Here is a 23,244-nt window from a genome sequence, read left to right as displayed (position 1 = left end):
TCAGCAGAAAGGATTCTTCACGAGGGGTTAAACCTGTTTGATCTTAATGATCCTTTCAACTTTCATGTTGTTCCAACACTCTCATATTGTGTTCATTAATCCTGTTTGAAATGGAGCCCAGTGCTGATAGTTTGTCTCCTCCTCTCCTCCACCAGCCTGGTGCTAAGATGGTTACAGCTTCTAAGGCCACAGTTCCCACCATCAGTGACCAGGCCTCAGCTATGCAGCTCAGCCAGTGTGCTAAGAACCTGGCCAGTGCTTTGGCTGAGCTCCGTACCGCCTCACAGAAGGTACTACCTCCACTTTCTTTATTTCACTGTCTCATGATGTGATGTGGACTGACTGAAAAAGAATTACACAGCCAGAGCTCCAGAAATTTTCCATCCATCCATCTTCTCCCGCTTATCCGTAGAATTTTTATTTTTTATTTTTTTTATCAAACTCTTGTTTTTGCTCATAGCTTCTGAACTGTATTAACTGTACTGAGATTGTCAAAATAACGAAGTCTGGTCAGCTGTCAGGGCATCAGCATTAGGTTGAGGCTACCTGTTCTGCTCTGTCTGCGTGCAGGTGTCTTTCACAAAAATGTTACAGAAGAGTAAAAAATAGAATTTCAGTTTGTGCTGTCAGAATTTAGAATGAGCAAACAAACAGATAGCAGATGTTGCAGTGTGAGTACATTAGAGGCCAAGAGACAATTGTGACACAGATAAAGAGTGCATTGACATGGAGAGAGATGCTAAAGAAACCTCTTTCTAAAGCACAGCTCTCTGTGTGTGCGAGAGGTCATCAGGACAAAAGATTACTAAAGTGTAGAGCAGGTCAGTAAAAACAGGATCATTGTGGACAGAAACCTGCATGAAGACCCTCTAAAAACTGAAGAACTACTGACTTGGGCCTAAGGCAAGCCATGATGCTGATGTGATGGTGAACAGGACATACATGAAATTGTTGCATGAAATCGGTTTTAGTTTTTTATGTTACTTCATGTGTACGTGTATGTTCTTGCATGCACACAGGCTCAGGAAGCATGCGGCCCCTTGGAGATAGACAATGCTCTGTCAATGGTAAGAGGTCTGGAGAAGGACATCCATGAGGCCAAGGCTTCAGCTGAGGAGGGCAAACTCAAACCACTGCCAGGAGAGACGGTGAGCCGCACGCACGCACGCACACATGCACACACACACACACACACAGTCTTTATTTCTTTATTTCTTCTATTAAATGTATAAACAGCAGTGCAAATAACAGCGTGTTTCTCCCGATGTGTCCTTGCTGCGTCGTATAGCTTGAGAAGTGCTCGCAGGATCTGGGTACCAGCACCAAGGCTGTGAGCTCAGCCATCGCCCAGCTGCTGAGTGAGGCCACACAGGGCAACGAGAACTATACAGGTGGGTTCAGCATGAATACGCTCAAAAAAGAGCCACAACAATTCAACTGTCATTTTTTAACATTTATTCACAAATCTGAATGTAAGAAATCCACCTACAAAGTGCTGCAAAATTCAAAGTGTTTTAGTACAACCAGAAGAACCAAAGGTAGTGTACATTTTTTGTAAAGATTTTTTTTTTTAAATAATATATAATACAAAAAATGACCATTTGGTTTCTGTCAGTAAGGACAAACAAGTCAGTGCCAGTTGTGTGATTGGCTGTTTCTTCAGTCTGAATGAGACGACCAATCACAGCCCAGAACATCTCTGCAATAAACTTTTAATAATGTGTTTGATTATTTCAAATATGTTCTGTCTGTCTTAATCCATATTTTTTTGTTTTATAATGTTTATAATGACAATTGGGGTCTCCATAGTAACAAGTGCATTCATGTAGTATCATCAAGTTGCTCTGCTCTCTCTTGTTGGATCCAGGCATGGCAGCCAGAGATGTTGCCCAGGCTCTGAAGTCCTTGGCCTCAGCCGCCAGAGGAGTTGCTGCCACCACAGATGACCCACAGGCGCGCAACGCCATGCTGGACTGTGCCGGTGACGTCATGGACAAGTCCGCTAACCTGATTGAAGAGACCAAGAGGGCCATTGCGAAGCCCGGAGATGCAGAGAGTCAGCAGAGGCTGGCCCAGGTCAGACACACACTGAGGGATAGAAGTATCTAAATCCTGTCTCATTGAGTCCTGTATTCAGCTGATGAACAAACTGATTCTGCTCTCTCTGATACAAATGAGCTAATTGCTGTGGATGAGAGAATAAACATGTAGTGACATGACATTAAGTGTTTGTGAAAAGACACTGTTGGCTCGTTAGTGAAGACAAATAAGTCAGTCATGATGAAAATCAGCTTGTGGAGACATGAAACATGTTTGACTTGTGAAATTGTGTGTGTGTGTGTGTGTGTGTGTGTGTGTGTGTCTGTGTGTGTAGGTTGCTAAGGCTGTGTCTCAGGCCCTGAACAGATCTGTGAACTGCCTTCCTGGTCAGAGGGATGTAGACAACGCGATCCGCACTGTGGGTGAAGCCAGCAAGACACTACTGTCTGATTCTGTAAGTAAGATTACTCCTCACATATATGACACAGATTCCAAAAGCATGATTTGTAAGCATTTTTGGCCTATACTCAGTTAAATAAAGTTCAAACTGTACAACAGGATGACTGGAATGTAAAAGATTTTGCTTGTGACAACCCCAGACAGTTATCATCTCTGCAGAGTTAATATTGATCAGGTAGAACTCTCACTCATCTCTTCCTCCTTCTCTTGCTGTAGTTCCCATCCAGGGGAAGAAGCTTCCAGGAGGTCCAGGCTCACCTTAACGAGGTGGCAGCCGGTCTGAACCAGTCAGCCAATGAGGTGGTCCAGGCCTCCAGAGGGACCACCCAGGACCTGGCCAGGGCTACCAGCAAGTTTGGACAGGACTTCAGCAACTTCCTGGAGGCTGGTGTTGACATGGCTGGAACATCCCAGGTCAGTTTAACGAGAAGAGTCCTAAACATAAGCTTGCTGCCAAGATATTTTGCAATTTCTAGTCAGCAAGGAGGAAACCGAACGATGAAGTTTTTTTTTTTGTTCTGAGTATTTTTATTAGTTTTCCAGGTTGTACAAAGTACAATTCAAAATACAGTTGAATATATTTGAACAAAGTCCCACCCCATGAGCCCTACCCTATTACACCACAGAATGATGAAGTTATCCCTAAAACAGAATGCATCAAATAAAAACGATATGAAGAGAATGTATATGAGTTTATGTGCTGAGAGATATTTGTTTCTCTTTTGAACAAGCTAATCTAAGTGATTGAGTCAATCTTTAAAAACTGTTCAACAGATGCTCAGTGTACAAACATTGCTGCTCCTCTCTCCTAGTCCAAAGAGGATCAGACTCAGGTGGTGTCCAACCTGAAGACAATCTCCATGTCATCCAGCAAGCTGCTGCTGTCAGCCAAAGCCCTGTCCACTGACCCCAGTTCTCCCAACCTCAAGAACCAACTGGCTGCTGCTGCTCGGTAAAAAGCATTTGTCTCACTTTTTGTTTGTTTATCTTTGTTACTGCTAATCTGTCTTTTACAACTCTGGTTTTTGTGTCCACAGGGCAGTTACAGACAGCATCAACCAGCTCATCACCATGTGCACTCAGCAGGCTCCAGGGCAGAAAGAGTGTGACAATGCCCTCAGAGAGCTGGAGGTAACAAATGTCATACAACCATACAACATGTTTCATCTCCTCTTCACGTTAGTCTGTGTTCTGCTGTTCCTAAAAACACCACTTTAAGTCAGGCTTAGGTTTAAGTCAGACCTTTACCTGTGAGGACAACTAAACTTTAATGGTTTGGTCTTCCAACTCAGAAAAAAATTAATTCATTCACCATGTTGACAGTACAGTGGTCATGTGCAGGTCCAGTGTGTGTGTTTTGCGTATGTGTTGTGACTGTGATTTGTCTGTGTGTAGTCGGTGAAGGGGATGCTGGAGAACCCGACAGAAGCCGTTAGTGAGCTGTCATACTTTGACTGCATCGACAGCGTCATGGAGAACTCAAAGGTAGAACATCCATCACTGCTGTCTGTGCTTCTCCTTCTTCACATCATTAGTTCTTCATTTTTTCATTTCTTTGTAGAAAGATGCACTGAATAAAAAAATCACATTCTGTCCATTTCTCTTCTCTTTGACTGTAAAGCAGTGTGTCACTGTTTTAAGTAAGGTTGGATATGATTTGATAATTGATTGAAATATTAACTTTCCTGTCTTAGGTCCTTGGTGAGTCCATGGCTGGCATTTCCCACAATGCCAAGAACTCCAACCTGCCAGAGTTTGGTGATTCAGTCAGTGGTGGCTCCAAAGCACTCTGTGGTTTGACTGAAGCAGCGGCACAGGTAAGAATCAAGTTCCTTTTAATATCGCCTTGGTCTAAGACCATTCAGAGACAAATGGAGTGGGCTGTTGCGTTTGTAATACTTTTAGACTTAAAATGTAAAACTGACCAGTGATCTGGTAAATGTCCCTAGGCTGCCTATTTGGTGGGAGTGTCAGACCCCAACAGTTCAGCAGGTCAGAAGGGCCTTGTGGACCCCGCTCAGTTTGCCCGGGCTAATCAGTCTATTCAGATGGCCTGCCAGAACCTGGTGGACCCTGCCTGCACCCAGTCTCAGGTACATGCTTTCTTCTCTACAACATCACACTGATCTTCAGTTTTATCAGTATTCCATGTCTTCAGGTTAAAGAGTCTTCATGTGGTGCACTATTTGTCTGCTCAGGTGCTTTCTGCAGCCACCATCGTAGCCAAACACACCTCTGCGCTGTGTAATGCCTGTCGCCTGGCCTCCTCCAAAACTCCCAACCCTGTCGCCAAGAGGCAGTTCGTCCAGTCAGCCAAAGAGGTGGCTAACACCACTGCCAACCTGGTGAAGTCCATCAAGGTTTGTAGTCCTTTGAGTCCTTTCAAATTCATCATCAAATCAATGAGAAACAAATAAGCAATGTTGAGGGATGGTTTGCTTTTACTTTAGTTTGTTTCAAACAAACTAGTTTGTACAGTGTACAGGGTTAGGGTTAGAATGAAAAAAAGCCTGTCACCACTGGGCTCCATTCAAGGGGCCAATGATACCAGCTGTTATGCTTATTAGTCAGTTTTGTGCGTATATGCTGCATTTTGCTGAATTTACAGGTTGTACAGGTTTTTAGGTTTCACAACCTAAAAACCTGTACATGTTGTGTAGAGAGAGGGGTCAGTGGGAGTCAACAGAAGTTCATTTTTAGTTAGTTTTTGCCCTTTAATGCCATGTCCCCTGTGCAGGCTTTGGATGGAGCCTTTAACCAGGAGAACAGAGAGAAGTGTAAGGCTGCCACTGGTCCTCTGATAGAAGCTGTGGACAACCTGACTGCCTTCGCGTCCAACCCAGAGTTTGCCAGCATTCCTGCTCAGATCAGCCCAGAGGTACGTACGTCCTCACTTCAACAAGTGGAGTCAGAAATATCTGTAGTTTGAGTATGCTTGTTTCTCTGTTCTGTGTTCATTGAATACAGTTGAGGAAAGAACTTTTAAGGGTGTGTACATGGAGGTCAGAAGTAACATTAAGGGATTAAAGTCTTGTGTGACTCCTCTGTCTCTAAACAGTACCATTCAGTATTTCTCACTCTTATGAGTGATTTCCACTCCCCTTCCTCAGGGTCATGCAGCCATGGAGCCCATTGTGGCAGCAGCTAAGACAATGCTGGAAAGTTCGACTGGACTGATACAGACCGCTCGCTCTCTGGCTGTCAACCCTAAGGACCCACCCAAGTGGTCAGTGCTGGCTGGACACTCCAGGACTGTGTCTGACTCCATCAAGAAACTCATCACCAACATGAGGTAAACTCTACTACTACTACTAGCTCCACATTAATTGCATCTTTACTTGCTCTGCTAGGTGTAGGAAGGTAATCTGAGTTGAGAGAAACTCACTGTATTGATCTTAGAATGCATATCCTATGTTTGTTCCACATCCGCTTTTCTCTCTTACCTCCTGTTTGCTGTTGCTGGCTGTAGTAAACAGAAGTAAAAAGTCACAGTCTGGATTGGTTTATACACGGAAACATGTCCATATTTTAGAGGTTATGTAGTCTGACACCTCCACATAAGATTTGTTTCTCTACTCTGTTACTGTCAAGTGAGATAAAAGAGCCTCAGAGTGTCCCATTGCTTTAGGAATCACTTCTTACAACCACTGACCGCCGTGTGTGTGTGTGTGTGTGTGTGTGTGTGTGTGTGTGTGTGTGTGTGTGTGTGTGTGTGTGTGTGTGTGTGTGTGTGTGTGTGTGTGTGTGTGCAGAGAAAAGGCTCCTGGTCAGAGAGAATGTGATGATGCTATTGAGGTGCTGAACAGCTGCATCCGAGAGGTTGATCAGGCCTCCCTGGCTGCCATAAGCCAGCAGCTAACACCCCGAGAGGACATCTCCATGGAGGTAAACACACACACGGCTCAGTTAAATAACTCTGTCCCTACAACCTTCATGATAGCACATTAATGTTTCACAAGTGTAATCAACAATCAAATAATGACATCTTTGAGTGAGTGTATATGATTTGATTTTAATGTGTGTGTGTGTGTTGCAGACTCTCCATGAGCAGATGGCTGCCTCAGTTCATGAAATCAGTAACCTGATTGATCCTGTAGCTGTGGCTGCTCGCTCTGAGGCCTCCCAGCTGGGACACAAGGTAACACAAATGAAACACCTTTACAGAGCTGACCTCATGCAGTATGAATGTTGACCCACAGGTGGTCCATCTAAACACTGACTCTAGTTACACTGATATTTGTTAAACATGTTCCTTTTATTTTGAAACTGTTGTGGATCATTTCTCACACGTGGACAGGTATCTCAGATGGCCAGCTACTTTGAGCCCCTGATCATGGCAGCCATTGGCACAGCGTCCAAGATCCTCAGCAGCCAACAGCAGATGGCTGTCTTAGACCAGACCAAAACCCTGACAGAGTCAGCCCTGCAGATGCTCTACACTGCCAAGGAGGCTGGAGGAAACCCCAAGGTACTGAAGCTGGGACCTGTCATATGGAGCTCTGTGAGAAGCTGGTAGAAGAACCCTGTTCAGGGTGTAACAGCACACAAACAATACGCTGCAGTGTAGAACTACATCTGATAATTGTCAAATGTGTTATGATTTGCTAACATTAACTGCAGCATCAGTTAGCCTCATGATACAACCATTTTTACCAGTACAGAGAGTGAGACATTTCATGAATACCAATCCAGACAGTATTATACAGACAAAATGCACTTTTTAGATCTGTTAATATTTTTGAAGTACAGTACAGTATGTCAGAAACTGATGATCAGGAGACATTGGAACATACCATGTTGTGATCCAAGCTTGCAGGAAATTGTAGTGGGAAGTTTTACCTCCAACTTTTTGTTTTAAAAGAGGAAAGAACATCAAGGATGCTTCATTAGCTCTATATGTGACACCGCAAAGAAGCTGTAGATGCAGAAGATGCACGTTAGTCCAGTACTTTTAATACAAAAATATACCATCATCCTTGTACAGGATTAAAAAAAATAGAAATTAATAAAATGATTGGATAATTTATCAATGTGCATGTTTCTCTAGCTGAAATGCTCCCATATGACACTGCCCTGCTGCCTTGCTTAGATTTATTGAAATAGAAAAACTCAGAGTTACTTTAACAGTCTGAATATTTCAGCAGTGCAAAGTCAAAGTGTGTTTTCTTCTCTGCAGGCAGCACACATGCAGGAGGCCCTGGAGGAGTCTGTGCAGATGATGAAAGAAGCTGTCGATGACCTGGGTGCCACTCTGGCGGAGGCAGCAAGTGCAGCAGGTGCTGTGGGTGGCATGGTGGACTCCATCAATGACGCAATCAACAAAATGGAAGATACACCTGCGGTTGAACCTGAAGGCACCTTTGTGGACTACCAGACCACCATGGTTAAGACGGCAAAGGCCATAGCTGTCACTGTGCAGGAGATGGTAAGACATTTTGATCATCATCAAATAGGCCAAAGTAGTTCTGGTGATTCTAATGAAGTCAGATATTTTAAAAAGTAAACCATGTGATAAAAATGACTTCACTTTTGCTGCTCCAACCAACACACTGTGTTGATGTTTGAATCCCAGGTGGAGCACCTTGTCAGAAGCAGGGTAGCTGTGAGCTGTGAGCCCTGCCTCTGCACAGACAGCAGGCTACCAACAAGTGATCTCTGCTGTCTGTCACTTAATCCCTGGTCAGTTTTCAGCCCTGGCCATTGTAACTGCAGCAGACTCCAATTAGATGACTGGGCCACTCATAAAACACTCTGTGGCTAACCCCATGATAGCATCAGGCCCAGCCCCTCTTATCTTCATCACCAATGATCTTTTAAAGCCAAATTAGGCTCCACCCCTGTGATAGCATCATGGTGCAGTCGGACTGAAGTCAGCTCCCCCTTCATTTCTATGTAAAAATGGGCAAGACATGATCATTAACACACACCCATGTACTTGAATGAACTTGACATGAAACACAAAATCAACACTCTCTAATGTTCAGCCAGTTTGAGATGGTGGGAGGGACTAAACTGTTCTTCAGGAAATATTCTTTGTTTAGAATTTTGTTGTGACAAAGCTTAGTGACAGTGTGTGATATAACCATGTATGATTTACACTGTTGTTGACTGCTCACCATGCTACCCACAGTATTTCCTGTCCCCTCCAGCTTTTGTTTTTATCATGCGAGTGTCTGGCAGATTTGAGTGTGATTACACCATCAGGGGTTGTCCTGTGACAATTCAAGCTCTACTCATGAGTTCAAGGCCCTACCCACTATGACTAGGTTAGGGCCATCAGGTCACGAGGGGCCAAGTCGAACAGTTTAATGTATATAATGTTTTTGTTTGTTTTTTTGTTCATTTCTAAATGACGGGTGTAAAACTTAATATAATTTCATAAACTAGCACAATATCAGACCAATGTCTGAAAAAAGTCAACTGCAATCCATCTAAAAGGAATTGTTAAAACAAATTAAAACAATGATCATATATAGAAATATTTTTAAATATCTTTAATTGATTTCTGGATAAATTAGCTTCATGTGTTTTTGTTATAGTATTATCAGTACTCTTAATTACTCAACTAATGTGTTTTGTCATCTCTCTTCAGGTGACCAAGTCTAACACCAACCCAGATGACCTCGGAGGATTAGCCAACCAGCTGACCAATGAGTTTGGAAACCTGGCAGATGAGGCCAAATATGCAGCCGTGACTGCAGAGAATGATGAAGTAAATTAAAGCAGCTGCACCTCAGGCCATGCCAGCTCACCAGGTCTCATTTCCATTGTTCTCATGCTGTTAATCACCATTCCTTTGTTTGTTTCCAGATTGGTTCTCACATTAAGAAGCAGGTGGGAGAGCTGGGTTTCACCTGCACAGGTCTGGTGACCAAAGCTGGAGCTCTGCAGTGCAGCCCCAACGACTCATTCACCAAGAAAGAGCTAATTGAAAGCGCCCGCAAAGTCTCTGAGAAGGTCAGGCCACAACCAGTTTGACTTCTGTCTTCTGTCTTGAGTTATTGTTTTGGCCATTTGTTGCTTTTATTTTATTGACCAGCACTAATGAAGAGATGACAGGGAATGAGAGATACAGCAAAGAGTCCTAGAAGACTTTGGACAGGGGACTTTACACTTTACAGTTATCTTAAAATGCAGGATATTTTAGAATATTTGCACACTGCCCTCTCATAACAGATGAGTCTTCTTCTTGCAGGTCTCCCATGTGTTGGCATCCCTGCAGGCAGGTAACCGTGGCACCCAGGCCTGCATCACAGCAGCCAGTGCTGTGTCTGGAATCATTGCAGACCTTGACACCACCATCATGTTTGCCACTGCTGGTACACTGAATAGAGAGAATGCAGAGACCTTCGCTGACCATAGGTACTACTCATTACAGAGACAGAGCATGATGTCATAGATAAGGGTTGTCAGTGATTTAAGAAATAGTATCTCACCATTTATAACATTTATTTTAAACAAGAAAAAATGAATATCATCCAAGATACTAATACAGTCCAGCTGCTCGTAGCTAGGTGACACTTTTCAGATATTCTGCCGTCTCATTATGGGCTGAAATATGTGTCACCAAAAACTGAATCTGAGTCATTTATATTTGAATTTGTATTGTTCAAAAAATAAAAACAGCTGATCAAAGCAGCAGTAGTTGCCATGGCATGTCAGTGGCAGCTGTGCCACACAGCGGCAGCAGTTGAGAGATTAATTAAGAAAACATTGCAAATTAATGCAGAAATCATGTGATGGAAATGCTACTGTCAGCAAGTCTAATACAACTGTGACAGCTACTTTATAAAAACTAAAAACAAATGCCCATAACAGCAGCAGTTGGTAACATGGCCATTCATGTGCAATTCATTCAATTACAGGATGTCACCATGAGGTGGCGCTTCCTTCACAAAAACACATTGACACATAAACCAATGTGTGACAGCCTGCAGCGTGCTGCAGTCGTGTTTCTTTGTTTAGTACATGGTTTGTACATATGGATAGACTTTAATGATTCCACTCCAGGGAAATTCTTGTGCTCACATACACAAGGTGAATAAGAAAATACTTTAACCATAAATAACAAATATATAGAAAAAGTCATGAAGTCGTGCTGGAGTTAAAGAGTCTGTCAGCTGTTGTAATGAAGGACCTGTGGTAGAGCTCCTTCTTATATGGTGGGAGCAGCATTATATAAATGGCAATACCAGGGCAATAATAACATCTTACAAAAAGAATGCATTAAATGTAGAGTGAACAGGAAAACATGAGGTATTATTCTGCTAAATGTTGATAGCAGTTTCTGCTGTGTTCTTGTATCACAACTAAAACCTAATTTAAACCTAACCTATTTTTAAACCTAGACTAACATCAACATAACATAGGGTTGTGTTTTCTTTCTTTTCTGTACTGAAACTGAATTTCACTACTGACTGCTGTTTGATGTCTGTAACCATATACAGCATCAGATTCATGGTCTTTATTCAATCTGTGCACAGTCTTTTCATTACTGAAGCTTTACAGTGACAGCATGTACAGCTGCTGACTTTGTGACCTTCCTCTGTGCAGAGAATGCATCCTGAAGACAGCTAAGGCTCTGGTGGAGGACACCAAGCTGCTGGTGTCTGGTGCTGGAGCCAGTCAGGAGAAACTGGCCCAAGCTGCCCAGTCTTCAGTGTGTACCATCACCAAACTGGCTGATGTGGTCAAACTGGGAGCTGCCAGCCTGGGTGCTGAAGACCCAGAGACTCAGGTATGCACAGCAGAAACACAACATACAATAAGATCCTGCCAACAGCAAGTGAAAACTACACCCATTAGAACACATTAGAACCCTGGAGTACAATCTAGACCTGCTCTGTATAACTAGATTTGGCATCAGACAGATGAATTAAAACTGAACTGAAGATTTCTTTCTGCTTATCAAGGTTTGTCCAGTTGATTGTTCAGGCTGTGTTGTGACATTAAATGTCTCCCAGACTTTCTCAGGAACCTTTCCTCATTTGAATCTCTGGTGCTCTGGAGTACAGTCCAAGTTGAGGTGTGAGTTTGCATTAGGCTGGGCCTTGTTCTTTCCCATCAGATAGTTCAAATGGTTTGACCCACAGGGGTGGATCATTCAGTGTCTTGTTGGTATTCCCCAAGGCTCAATCCCTGCTGCCCTGTTGTTTTATATACATATATACATTGGACATATCACATCACCAATGTATGTCCCATTTAAAAACCAGTGAAGAAAACAATTGTCTTGTCTTGTCTGAATGTCCCAAAGCTTTCTCCAGCTTGCATTCACTGTTTTTGTCATATCTTACTAGGCCTGATTTCAAGAAGGTCTTTCATATCATCATCATCATCATCATCATGTTATACTATTGTTATCATTAAGTGTGTACGTACAATCACTTTCCATGTGAAGGCATCAAATGTAACCATAAAGCTGGTTCTGCACTTCACAGGTGGTCCTGATCAACGCAGTCAAAGATGTGGCTAAAGCTCTGGGCAACCTCATCAGTACCACCAAGGCAGCTGCAGGCAAACCTCATGATGACCCGAGCATGCTGCAGCTGAAGAATTCTGCTAAGGTAAGATACAAAGCTTATGCTGTTTGACCAAGTATCAGTAGTAACAATAATAATAATAATATCATTTTCACACAGCAAGCAGAAACTCTGGGTTGTGATAAAGTCGGTGTGATAAGAGATGTTGATGATTTTGACTCAGTCTGCTGTATGACCTGTGAATGCACATCTTACTGGTAATGTTGTGTATATCTGTGTGGGCAGTTTCTTCTTGCCATCAGTCTAACCTACCACCATATCATTTGACCTGGGTGCTGTAGGTGATGGTGACCAATGTAACATCCCTCCTGAAGACAGTAAAGGCAGTGGAGGATGAAGCCACAAAGGGAACCAGAGCTTTGGAGGCCACAATCGAACACATTAAACAAGAGCTGACTGTGAGTAATTACACACTTGTGCAATGTTTGAATGTTGTGTTTCCACTATATTGGTTGAATCTTTACCACTTAGTGCAGTAGAAGCTGTAGAAGCTTCTTGCCAACTGAAAACACAGCAGCTTGATTTCAAACACTGATCCTGGAGCTTAAGATTTATTATTAGTTATCAATGATCTAACTTACATTCCCCTGGTTTTACCACACAGGTGTTCAGCAGTTATGACCCACCACCAGCGACGACCACACCGGAGGAGTTCATTCGTATGACTAAAGGAATCACTATGGCAACAGCGAAGGCAGTGGCTGCTGGGAACTCGTGTCGCCAAGAGGATATCATTGCCACGGCAAACCTCAGCAGAAGGGCTATTGCTGACATGCTTCACTCCTGCAAGGTACACAGGAGACTGGCTCTAGAGCAGTGATGAGAGAAGCTGCTGACAGATGTGGTATCTACATGAAGAAACATCTTGAATGCTTGACAACAAACAGAGTGCAAAGATCTAGAAGACTATAAGTCAGTTTGACTAAAGAAGTATAACTATGACTTCAGGTTAAGTGCCTTTACTATCTGCTTCTTGTATCTGATCAGGTCTGTCTCTGTTCTTTCAGCAAGCTGCTTACCACCCAGAGGTTAGCAAGGAAGTCCAGATGAGGGCTCTGCGCTACGGCAATGAATGTGCTACTGGATATTTGGGCCTGCTGGAGCATGTGTTGGTGGTAAGACATCATAACCTGCATACTACATACTGTACAGGGAAAGCTACAGTACTCTTCATTCGTATTTAGTACTTCTGAATTGGAGAGCAGTAGTCCTGCACTCTCTCAATAAAGAGATCTGAGTATTTTGAATAAACAGCAGTGGCCACAGTGAAGACTGGTGGAACAAAAGCTGAATAATTCTCAACTCATAATCTCAACTCAACTCATAACTATAACTCATTCTAGAGTTAAAACAGTTCAGTTGTGAACAATGGTGAAGAAAGGACAGGCTACCCTGGTGCTGGTAGCTGTGAGGTACCACCATCTTTCAGCTGGGGACATGGGCCACCATCTGCAATATTTGTTGTTGCTGTTGTTGTTGTTCTTGTTGTTGTTCACTCTCCTCAGTCTTTGAGCAGCGTCTTCAACACCATTCTGTGATTTGCACAGTGTTTAGGGGTCTAAAATGAGTAATGTCATTGATCTTGTCACATGACCTTTGTGCTGGTCAGTGTAATTGAACCTTTTTAGAAGTGCTGACAGCACATAGAAACACCTGTATGGTAACATCCATCCAGAGTCTGTTTTTTTTTCTCTCCTCTCTGACACTTAAATCACACAGCCCTGCCCTGTCCTGTACTACAGCTGTATCTGTTGGTAAAATGTGAAGAGTGTTCACTTCACTTCAACTTTTAAATCTCTCATGCATGCATATACTGAAGGATAAATCTGTTTGTATGTGTGATTATTAGAATGGCTGTAAAAACTCTGTGTGTGTCTGCTATCAGCTGTCCTGTGTTTGATTACCTCTTTTCTTTCCTTTTCCCAACACTCACCACACATGTTCCTTTTAAAACTTGTGGCTCACTTATCTCGGTGCAAGCCGGTGAGTACACATCATCACTGACCTGCACAAGTATGGACCTGCATTGGTTGAATGCTTCAACTGCACGTTAACAGATGTCAGAGAAGCTCTGCAATAAGGCAGCAGACATCTGCAGGAATCTGGAAGTGTTCCATCTATCTTTAGATTGATATTAGACTTGATTGTACAATAGTATTGTCAGCTGATCGTCTCTCCGTTTGGACCTTTCGGTGGTGCAAAGGTCAGACCACACGTGTGGTGGTCCGTTTTGGTATGTCAGGTGTTCCACTCTACATGCCTCTGCATGGTGTTGCTTCAGTTTGGTGATCAAACTATGAATGTTGTTTATTCATATGTTAATTGTACCCTTAGTGTTGGCACAGTTGCAAACTTTGGAATGAATGCTAATTTGCTACTTTAACATTAGGTGGGGCCACAGGCTGCAGCACACACATCCATCACAGTGGATGAAACTTACTGATCAAAAGTGAAAAAACATTTAAAAGGCCACAACAGCAGCTGACAAAACTCAAGGTCCACTTAAGCTTTTGACTGTATCACACAATTTCAGTTGAAATGGACAAAAAATTTAACTTTTGAACAACTTGACACATAAATGTAGTGATGCACGGAATCATGTATACAGTTCAAGTACAAAATCACATTAGCCTTCTGAGAATCCCATAGTTAAACTCAAAGATTTTTGTATACAGTTTAATATAAAATAGTGAATATTTAATGATTACATACATAATGCATAGCATGTGTTGTGTTCCATCCATCATGATTAAGTGTGAAAGTGCTGAGGTCCAATGGGAGAGGTATACAGTTGTTTCTCTCAGCAGTTAGCACTAGTCACCTGAGACTGTCGTCCTGCCCTCTGCTGGTTGGGACAGAACAACAAGCGGCCTTCTTGTCCTTGCTTTGCTCTCTCTGCTTCTCTGTGGGAAATACAGTACTGCCACTGAAATGCTGATCATGGTTCGATTCTTGCTGATATCTTGCACAGTGAAACTTCTTACCTTTTAAACTTCATATCATCACACATGTAGAATCCTTTCTAGAATTGTTGCATGGAGTTATTTATATCTGTTTTCACCAGTCTAATGTTGTCGCAGCAGTAGAGCTCAGGTAACAGTGCTCGCTTAGTATGTGTTTGAACAAATGAATTTCAGTTTGTTGGTGTGCAATATGTGGATGTGTTTGCTTGTGGGATTAGTTTGGCCCACTGCATGCATTCCTGTGCACTTACGTCCTTGCCTCTATCTTCTCATGACAACACATCTGAATAAACTTGAGCTGAGTATGGGCTGAGCCCTGTTAATGCCCTGCACCTGTCACCCACCGCTCCATCCTGAATACTGCATGTCCACCTAGGACAGTCTGAGGACACAAACTAATCTGCCATTTTTATTCAGTTATGAGATGGCCTAACATTAATTGTTTTGGTGTCTCCAAAATCATTCTACACTGTGAATATAACTGTGTGAGGCAACAAAGCCTCCCACATGTATAACAAATATTCACTTAATCAGTAGAGCATATATGTCACACATGCTGAAATGTAATTAGGACTATTTGGGCAAATGATTTCACTTACTAACAAAGTTAACAACATTAGGTGATACTTTGTAGAGGCTGACTATGGTTAGTAATCAAACAGGGATAGCACAACAGACCCTGTGGTCACAAAGAGTAGCATATGTCTAACTCAAGCAACATTCTATAGAAATTGGTATTTTTGTAATTTATCACCCTCAGTTTTAGAGCCTGATGTCACAGTGGTAAATATGGACAGCTGTACTTGAGTATTTGTTCTGATTACATTACTTACTCAGAAACTAGCAAGTCAACAACTTAGCTAACAGCCAAACATCAACAAGGTCACCAAGAGCAGACACAGCAGCAGCTAATATTACTGACTAGTCCAACAGCAGTCAGCCCAGCTTGGCATCTTTCAGCCTTTTATTTCACCAAGCTCTCACCAACCACTAAAAGACAGTCCCAGATTATTGGACTTGTGGCATGAGTGATATAAACTAAACTTAATAGACTGTACTTTCTAGTCTTCCGACCACCCAAAGTGCTTTTACAGTACATATCTCATTCACCCACATTCATACACTGATGGCTCCGGTTTAGTATCTAAGACACTTCGGCATGCAGATTGAAGGGGATTGAACCGCCTATCATCTGATTAGTGACGACCCCCTCTACCTCTGAGCCACAGCCGCCCATAAACTATACCGTGGTACAAACACTAACACTCCCGAGCTAACAAACTGAGCTAACGTTAGCTAACAGCAGCTACAGTTGTCAGCAGTTTACTTCACTGTCCATCATAAACTCTGTAAATCCCAGAGAGTTGAGGCGGAGCAGCCGGAGGACATCAGAGAGAAAACCAGAAAACATTTTCTCCATAAAATATGATCCAGTTTCACCAGAATCAGTCAAATAGTTGGTGGTGTGTGACTTAGTGACGTACTTCTCCTGACCCGGAGCCCAAGGTCACATAGTGTGTGAACAGACGTATGAATGACAGAGACACCGTTCACCTGATCACAGGTCAATGTAGATCAACAGGATTTAAAATCTGTTTATAAAATGTGGAAATTTTCTAAAATCACATTAACATCATCTCTGTGTTCATTTTGAGGTCAAGGTGTCAGATGTTTAAAAAAAATTCCAAAGACAAAATGTAAATATGCATCTGCGTTATTTACATTATATTTAGAGAGCCATGTGTATCTACATTGCTGGTTTAGAAATCTCACCCACTATCATGGGGAAGTTACATGAACCTTGTTCTCAAGTTCTCACTGCACTGTTTAGAGATATTTTATCAATCCCTGAAGAGAAATTGTAACTACATTGAAGAAAGGCAAAAATAATAAATTAGGTGTTTTTCTAAATATAAATGTCTGTATGAGAAATGTAATATGGATGTTTTTGTGAGTACACATCGTGTTGTTAATGGCCACCAGAATTTCCTCTTGATGTAGTTTCCACAGTTCTACACATTGAATAGAGACTGATGGGTTGGTAATAAAGAGAAAGCCAGCATGCAGCATGTCAGGAAATTGTTGGTTCATCACAGTACTTCAGAACAGCATCACTGCTCTGTGTCATAATCTCTCCGAATGTGTGTGTTGGCCCCACACTGTTGCCTCTTTGCAGGTGAAGGCAGTGTGGGCCTGAAAGCGTGCTGCCTGTCATTTTAGGATTATCTGATCACAGGCTGGAATTTGACATTTGAAGCATCGCTAACAGAGAAAGTGAATGTCAGAAAAGGTTGAATCAAATGTGGGTTTTTTTTTTCTGTTATCCACAGATCATCCAGAAGCCCTCTCATGATCTGAAGCAACAGTTGGCCAACTACTCTAAGCGGGTGGCAGGCTCTGTCACTGAGCTCATCCAGGCGGCAGAGGCCATGAAAGGTATCTTAACCTTTGACTTCTTCAACAACAGAATAACAGCAGACAAAGCTAAATTCTTTAGGGAGTTCTTTTGTGCCTCAGTTTACATTTAATGGTGTTAGTTTCATTATTGATCTGTCGAAATAGGTCTGGATGCAGCCAGGCAGGATAGGTGTGGGGGTAACAACAACACCATCATCAGACATTGTATGCATCTTTAAAAACCTGAGACTATCCAATACAAAAACACTAAATTCAAATCTTTACAAATGTTTGCTGGTTGCATCTTGTGATGACACTGTTCACCATCTGTTGCCTGGCGAAGATCTGCACTCCACTAAGTGCACTCTTCTAGTCTGAAGTAGGATTAGTTAATATTCCCCTGAGTTCTACAGTTTCACACAGCTCTGTTCTGGGATCCTCCTCTCTAAAGTGAGGTACAAATGACACTGAGGCAATCCCATGAATGCATCATCAAGAGCTTTATATCACAGATGTCCCTCTGCTCAAGTTTAAGATACTTTTACTGCAACTGAATCAATCTGCTGGATGTAGGTTCATGACTTCACTCATAAACGCTGCAACAACCCAGTTATGCTTGTGACTTTTTGACCAGTTATCTATGGATAAAAAAATGTGTACTCCATACTATGCATTACATTCGAAATATAAATGGAGAAGACTGTTTATTTGATTATAAAGCACAACGAGAGACCATTTGGTCAAAGGTTCGTTAGCCTCACAGTTATCGATGATGTTGCTCTTATTTGCTTTGAGTTCATGTACTCTGCTGCCAAGAACACCATGTCCCTAAATCTTTGCAAACATGTTGCTTCAAGAGTGTTTGTTACCAAGTGGTCATGTGGGATAGTCCACACTGAGCTGTGCTGTTCTAAGATATAGCACACTCTGAGATAATTGGGCCATTGCAAGTGTTAATGTTTGATTTGAAGTGTGCAGCTCAATGAAGATTGTCAGACACATTCATTTGTCACTTCCAACAGATACAATATTAATGGTACAGCATAGTTCATGCATTGAATGCAGTTCAAATGTATACCTGGAAGTTTGGCAGAGGACAATCTAAATCTGTGCAATGTGGCATCAAATGACAGAGAACCTGTCAGAACCTCTCTGTTTAAGTAGCAGGACTTTAAGAAAATGGATTCTGTTTGTTGTAGGCACAGAGTGGGTGGACCCCGAGGATCCCACCGTCATTGCAGAGAATGAGCTGCTGGGAGCAGCGGCAGCTATTGAAGCGGCTGCCAAGAAACTGGAGCAGTTGAGGCCCAGGACCAAACCCAAGGTCAGAGGGCTTTTTACAGAGCGACAGCAATCACACTGAGCCTGTTAACCTCACTATAGGGTCACATACAGTGTGTGTGTGTGTGTGTGTGTGTGTGTTGTGTGTGTCTTCTAGACTGTCAGGTCCAAACAAATTTATGATTGATGTCCCACACATATTCATCCTGTTCTAATATTCCTCCATTTTAAAGTATTTCTGGACTCCGCCTTATCTTCTGCTGCCTTTTTGAATAAATCCTGTCTGAATAAGTCGTCCATAGATCCTCACAGCCCTGTGGAACAGCGTGTTTATTGATCGTTACTTTCCCTCTCCTTTCCTTAAACAGGAGGCAGATGAGAGCTTGAACTTTGAGGAGCAGATTCTTGAGGCAGCCAAGTCCATTGCAGCTGCCACCAGTGCTCTGGTCAAAGCTGCTTCAGCAGCACAGAGGGAGTTGGTGGCTCAAGGGAAGGTATGTGTAATTCCAACTAATGGACTATTATTCTGTGAGATCACATTATCGAGTGAAATGGTTGAATGCTACCATAATTTGCCTTGAACTCCAAAACATGTTCATACACACACCTTTTGTTCCAGCAGTTTTTGAAGAACATCTATCTCTGCCAAGAGAAAAACCTAACTCTATAACTGTCTTACAGTCTTAGGATATCACACAAAGACACATTATCTGTTATAATCTATCCTCATTTGTCCCATCCCTTTATTCCTGTTCTCCTAATGTCACTTCTTCCACAACCAAACAGTGGAACCCTTCTTCTACAGTACATGAGATTTTGGAAGTTTGTCCATCCATGTCAATATTACCCTCAAAAACCAGCAGCCTGTTTCCACCATTTCCTTCTGTTTATTTCATGTTTTGATGTCTCTGAATTCTTTGACGTTGACATTCTGAGAAAACATTCTGAGCAAGCTTTCCTGTATTTTCAGGTGGGAGCAATTCCAGCCAATGCAGTGGACGATGGACAGTGGTCTCAGGGGCTCATTTCAGCTGTAAGCTTTTCCCCTAAAGGTTTGTCTAAGAGTTCTTTGAAGTTATTAGGAAAATATCTTACTCTCAATGCCTTGGACTCCTCAGGCCCGAATGGTTGCTGCAGCAACCAACAACCTGTGTGAGGCAGCCAACTCGGCAGTGCAGGGACATGCCAGCGAGGAGAAGCTCATCTCGTCCGCCAAGCAAGTGGCAGCATCCACCGCTCAGCTGCTGGTGGCCTGCAAGGTCAAGGCCGACCAGGACTCCCAGACCATGAAGAGGCTTCAGGTCAGCACTGCATGTTAATGTCTATCAAAGTGACACACACACATACACACTTACTTCTGTTTGTTAAATGTAATGTGCTGTTACTCTGGTACTTCAGGACACTTTATTTAGTTCTCTGCTAAATAAAGGATGGAGCTGCACTGAGAGGGCACCCCTATAAACTGAACACAACTGTTGGTGGGATAAACAAATGATCCTTGAACCTTGTATAGATAAAAAAATAGATTCTAGGAATCTGTGTTAGTTACCATAGCAACAGAGTGTGTTTGAACTTGATCCATTTTCTCATGACTGAAAAGCCGGCGTTGATTCCAAAATTAGCTCCCTAACCCTTTAATCCTCCTCCTTGTCACACTGACATCTGATATGAACTGCATAGTGAGATGTGTGATGGTCGTCTGTATTAATGAGTCAGACCTCTACTACCTGCTGAGGGAACAATGACTTTAGTCGTTCTGAACAGCTGAGGTTGTTGAAGAGCAGTATGTTACAGTCTATTAATAGGCTGGAGTGTTTAGGGTTACAGGTGAGCTGCTGCATGATCTGTACAGCTGCTATCAGGATTAGAGTGCTCTATATTTAGCAAAGGTAAGAGTTCCATTTTACATTTCAGTATATTTTTAAAGGCAAAGCATCAGAGGTTTAGTATTGCATTTCTATGAAGTTGAAGAAACTCAATAGAGGCTGAGATATCCAGACTTTTAGTGCTTAGATCCAAATACCCACTTCAGTTGGACTGAAAACACTGACTCAGTGATGGAAATAATGTAGTACAGAAGTGTTGTTGTGACCTTTTATGTGTAACTGATGCGGTCAGTCCCAAGACATAACAGAAACTACAAGTATCTCCTGTCACCCCATCCACCCTAAAATACTATCTTTAAGGCTCTGTGATGCTAACTGTGAGCACATCAGCCTGCCCAGGCCATCTCATATTCTCTGATCCAATCAGCAGTGGCTTATCTCCTCCTCTTCTGGGCCTGCAGCTGCCACCACAGTAATTCCCATACATTTATGTCTACAGCTCTGGAAACAATCCACCGGTCCACCCATGGCACCAAGAACTGGAAACATTAGCTCTGATCTATGATTACACCAACAGCATTTGCTCTCTTCACTCTTTGCCATGGTGCTTTTTAAGGTTATAATTATTCAGAGTGCTGAGTAATGTACAGTCTCTCAGCTGAATGTGTGAATATCTGAAGTAAGGTGGCTCCTCCTTGCACACGGAGACACCAGTTTATTTGGAAGCTCTTATAATAATGCAGTATAAGACAGTAGCCAGCTTGTGATTGTGTCATTCCTATGGAATTACCACCAGGTGCTCGACATAAATGTTTTTTCCCTCTTGGCTGTGTGTGCAGCATTATAATGTTCAGTTTGTGTCAGAAAGCATCCTCCGTTTGCTGCCTTGTCCCATATATTTCTTTTCCACTGTTTTATTCTAGTGTCAAAAATAATAACAGTTCCCACAGTGCAACATGACATGTACACACCTTTATGCTACATTCCAGCTGTATGGTGAACATAGCATAGTGTTGGTTTCACCATCTGGCCATTCTGCAGGCTGAAGTTAGCTGCGTTGGTGTACTGGACTACATGATGTGACACCTTGTCTTCATGATAGAATACATGAAGAGGACAGATTTTATTTGTGAAGTCAATCTTTCTCTGAGATTCCTGCTTTTACTTTCATTGGTATTACTGTTGACAGTGGGGGCTATGGATTATCCCAAGGAGGGCATGTTGATGAATTTTGACATCATTCTTTCACTGTCTGAGGTCAAAGCAGAGATATTAGACAGATATATAAGGATGTTACTGCTGCACTGACAGATGGGTACCTCCAAGAGATCACATGAGCACATATGACAACAGTGTAGGATCAGTCTTTAGCAACACCAGCCAGTGGCATGGAAGCATTAGTGTGTGTGCTCTGTATACAGCTGATGAAGGGAGCTTTACAGTGTTTTATGTCTGGGCTAGTAACATTCCAGCCAAAGATAAACCAGCAGAGGAGAACTCTGTTGTGTGTGACTGTACCGTCATCCCCCAGCTCAGTGTCTGATTCAAGCCCACAGAGCCGCAAAAGGAGAAAACTCCTCTTTGTTACACCCAAGCTGCCCAATGAGACAAATGTTTAGTGTTGAGTGTATTTCAGCTTGCTGCTCCTCATTGCCTTTTACAGCTATGCTCAGGCACTGAGCAGGAAAAAAAAACCTGTTATGGTTTTCTCTCTGAGCACTGGTGGAAATGATCATTCCCTTTCCAGGAGTTGCTGTTCACAAAATACAGTCTGTTTCTTCAATCCTGCATGAGCCTGTTTCCACATTCCCTCAAAGACTAAATCATGGTCCATGGTTAGATACTTGACATTCCTTCACCTTGTCTTCCCTTCAACTAGTTTGAGAAAAATTCTTAGATCAAGGTCCGTTGGCTAGCCCGTACTAAAAATTTGAACCATGAAAAGCTCCAGAAAAAGCTACTAAGTGAACTTTTTTCAGTTTATTGTTCCAATGTCAAGAATGAACTTTCACACTCAACTTCCTTTTTAATCCTGACTCACTGTGTTTTTCTGCAGGCTGCTGGAAATGCTGTGAAGAGAGCCTCTGATAACCTGGTGAAGGCAGCACAGAAGGCAGCGTTTGATGCTCAGGATGACCAGGCTGTGGTGGTCAAGAGTAAGATGGTCGGAGGTATTGCTCAGGTGAGACAAAGGTCCAAAACACAACATGAGCACAAATACAAGCACAGAGTGGCACTGTCAAGCATAGGATGTGACACTATTACATTTATTAGAACTATAATCTAGCAGTTATTAGTCAGTGGTCATTATTTTGGAGGTAATCGTTCAACATACTTTTTAAAAATAGGTTTTAAGTTTTAAATCTGACAATGTCTCCTGCTCAGTCAAAGCTGGATTCTGCATGCATTGGCCACAACAAAGCCTCACTCTCTGCTAACTCATCTCTGCTGGTAAAGGATGCTAGTAATGCTAGCACGGTTGGTCACACTCCAAACTTTGGGCCACTCCAATCCATGCTCCACTTGCTGATTAAAAACACATCTGTTGTAAACCTGGACTTGGAGGGTAAATTCAGGAGAAACAACATCCAACTGGTGAAGGTACCTGTGCCTGACCAACTTATTGTCAGGCTACTGAAAGGCCATCTCTGCTTGTTTGAGCTGTATCTTACATGTACAACTCAATGTGGGTGAGGCACCCTGGCCTTTGTCATTACGGTCCTCTACTGTCAACTG

General features: G+C 42.5%; 1 protein-coding gene across 4 annotated transcripts in view; it reads left to right on the top strand.

Moving 5' to 3' along the window:
- Positions 1-23,244, top strand: part of tln1 (talin 1) — a 67,920-nt gene that overhangs the window by 41,350 nt on the left and 3,326 nt on the right. For all 4 annotated transcript variants that reach the window (XM_027281017.1, XM_027281015.1, XM_027281012.1 and 1 more), the window contains 32 exons: positions 156-290; positions 1,020-1,148; positions 1,289-1,391; positions 1,868-2,076; positions 2,375-2,494; positions 2,716-2,913; positions 3,312-3,451; positions 3,537-3,630; positions 3,895-3,984; positions 4,194-4,316; positions 4,449-4,592; positions 4,698-4,859; positions 5,237-5,377; positions 5,610-5,791; positions 6,252-6,384; positions 6,536-6,637; positions 6,797-6,967; positions 7,676-7,924; positions 9,092-9,211; positions 9,310-9,456; positions 9,695-9,861; positions 11,053-11,236; positions 11,940-12,065; positions 12,323-12,439; positions 12,646-12,831; positions 13,049-13,156; positions 17,335-17,440; positions 18,601-18,725; positions 19,051-19,176; positions 19,653-19,715; positions 19,801-19,983; positions 22,565-22,690. In XM_027281017.1, coding sequence (XP_027136818.1) covers positions 156-290; positions 1,020-1,148; positions 1,289-1,391; positions 1,868-2,076; positions 2,375-2,494; positions 2,716-2,913; positions 3,312-3,451; positions 3,537-3,630; positions 3,895-3,984; positions 4,194-4,316; positions 4,449-4,592; positions 4,698-4,859; positions 5,237-5,377; positions 5,610-5,791; positions 6,252-6,384; positions 6,536-6,637; positions 6,797-6,967; positions 7,676-7,924; positions 9,092-9,211; positions 9,310-9,456; positions 9,695-9,861; positions 11,053-11,236; positions 11,940-12,065; positions 12,323-12,439; positions 12,646-12,831; positions 13,049-13,156; positions 17,335-17,440; positions 18,601-18,725; positions 19,051-19,176; positions 19,653-19,715; positions 19,801-19,983; positions 22,565-22,690 — 4,509 coding nt within the window. The remainder of the gene's footprint in view (positions 1-155; positions 291-1,019; positions 1,149-1,288; positions 1,392-1,867; positions 2,077-2,374; positions 2,495-2,715; positions 2,914-3,311; positions 3,452-3,536; positions 3,631-3,894; positions 3,985-4,193; positions 4,317-4,448; positions 4,593-4,697; positions 4,860-5,236; positions 5,378-5,609; positions 5,792-6,251; positions 6,385-6,535; positions 6,638-6,796; positions 6,968-7,675; positions 7,925-9,091; positions 9,212-9,309; positions 9,457-9,694; positions 9,862-11,052; positions 11,237-11,939; positions 12,066-12,322; positions 12,440-12,645; positions 12,832-13,048; positions 13,157-17,334; positions 17,441-18,600; positions 18,726-19,050; positions 19,177-19,652; positions 19,716-19,800; positions 19,984-22,564; positions 22,691-23,244) is intronic.

Source organism: Larimichthys crocea, chromosome I (assembly GCF_000972845.2).
Source record: "Larimichthys crocea isolate SSNF chromosome I, L_crocea_2.0, whole genome shotgun sequence".
NCBI classification, from domain to species: domain Eukaryota; kingdom Metazoa; phylum Chordata; class Actinopteri; family Sciaenidae; genus Larimichthys; species Larimichthys crocea.
This window is presented reverse-complemented; position numbering and strand designations above follow the sequence as displayed.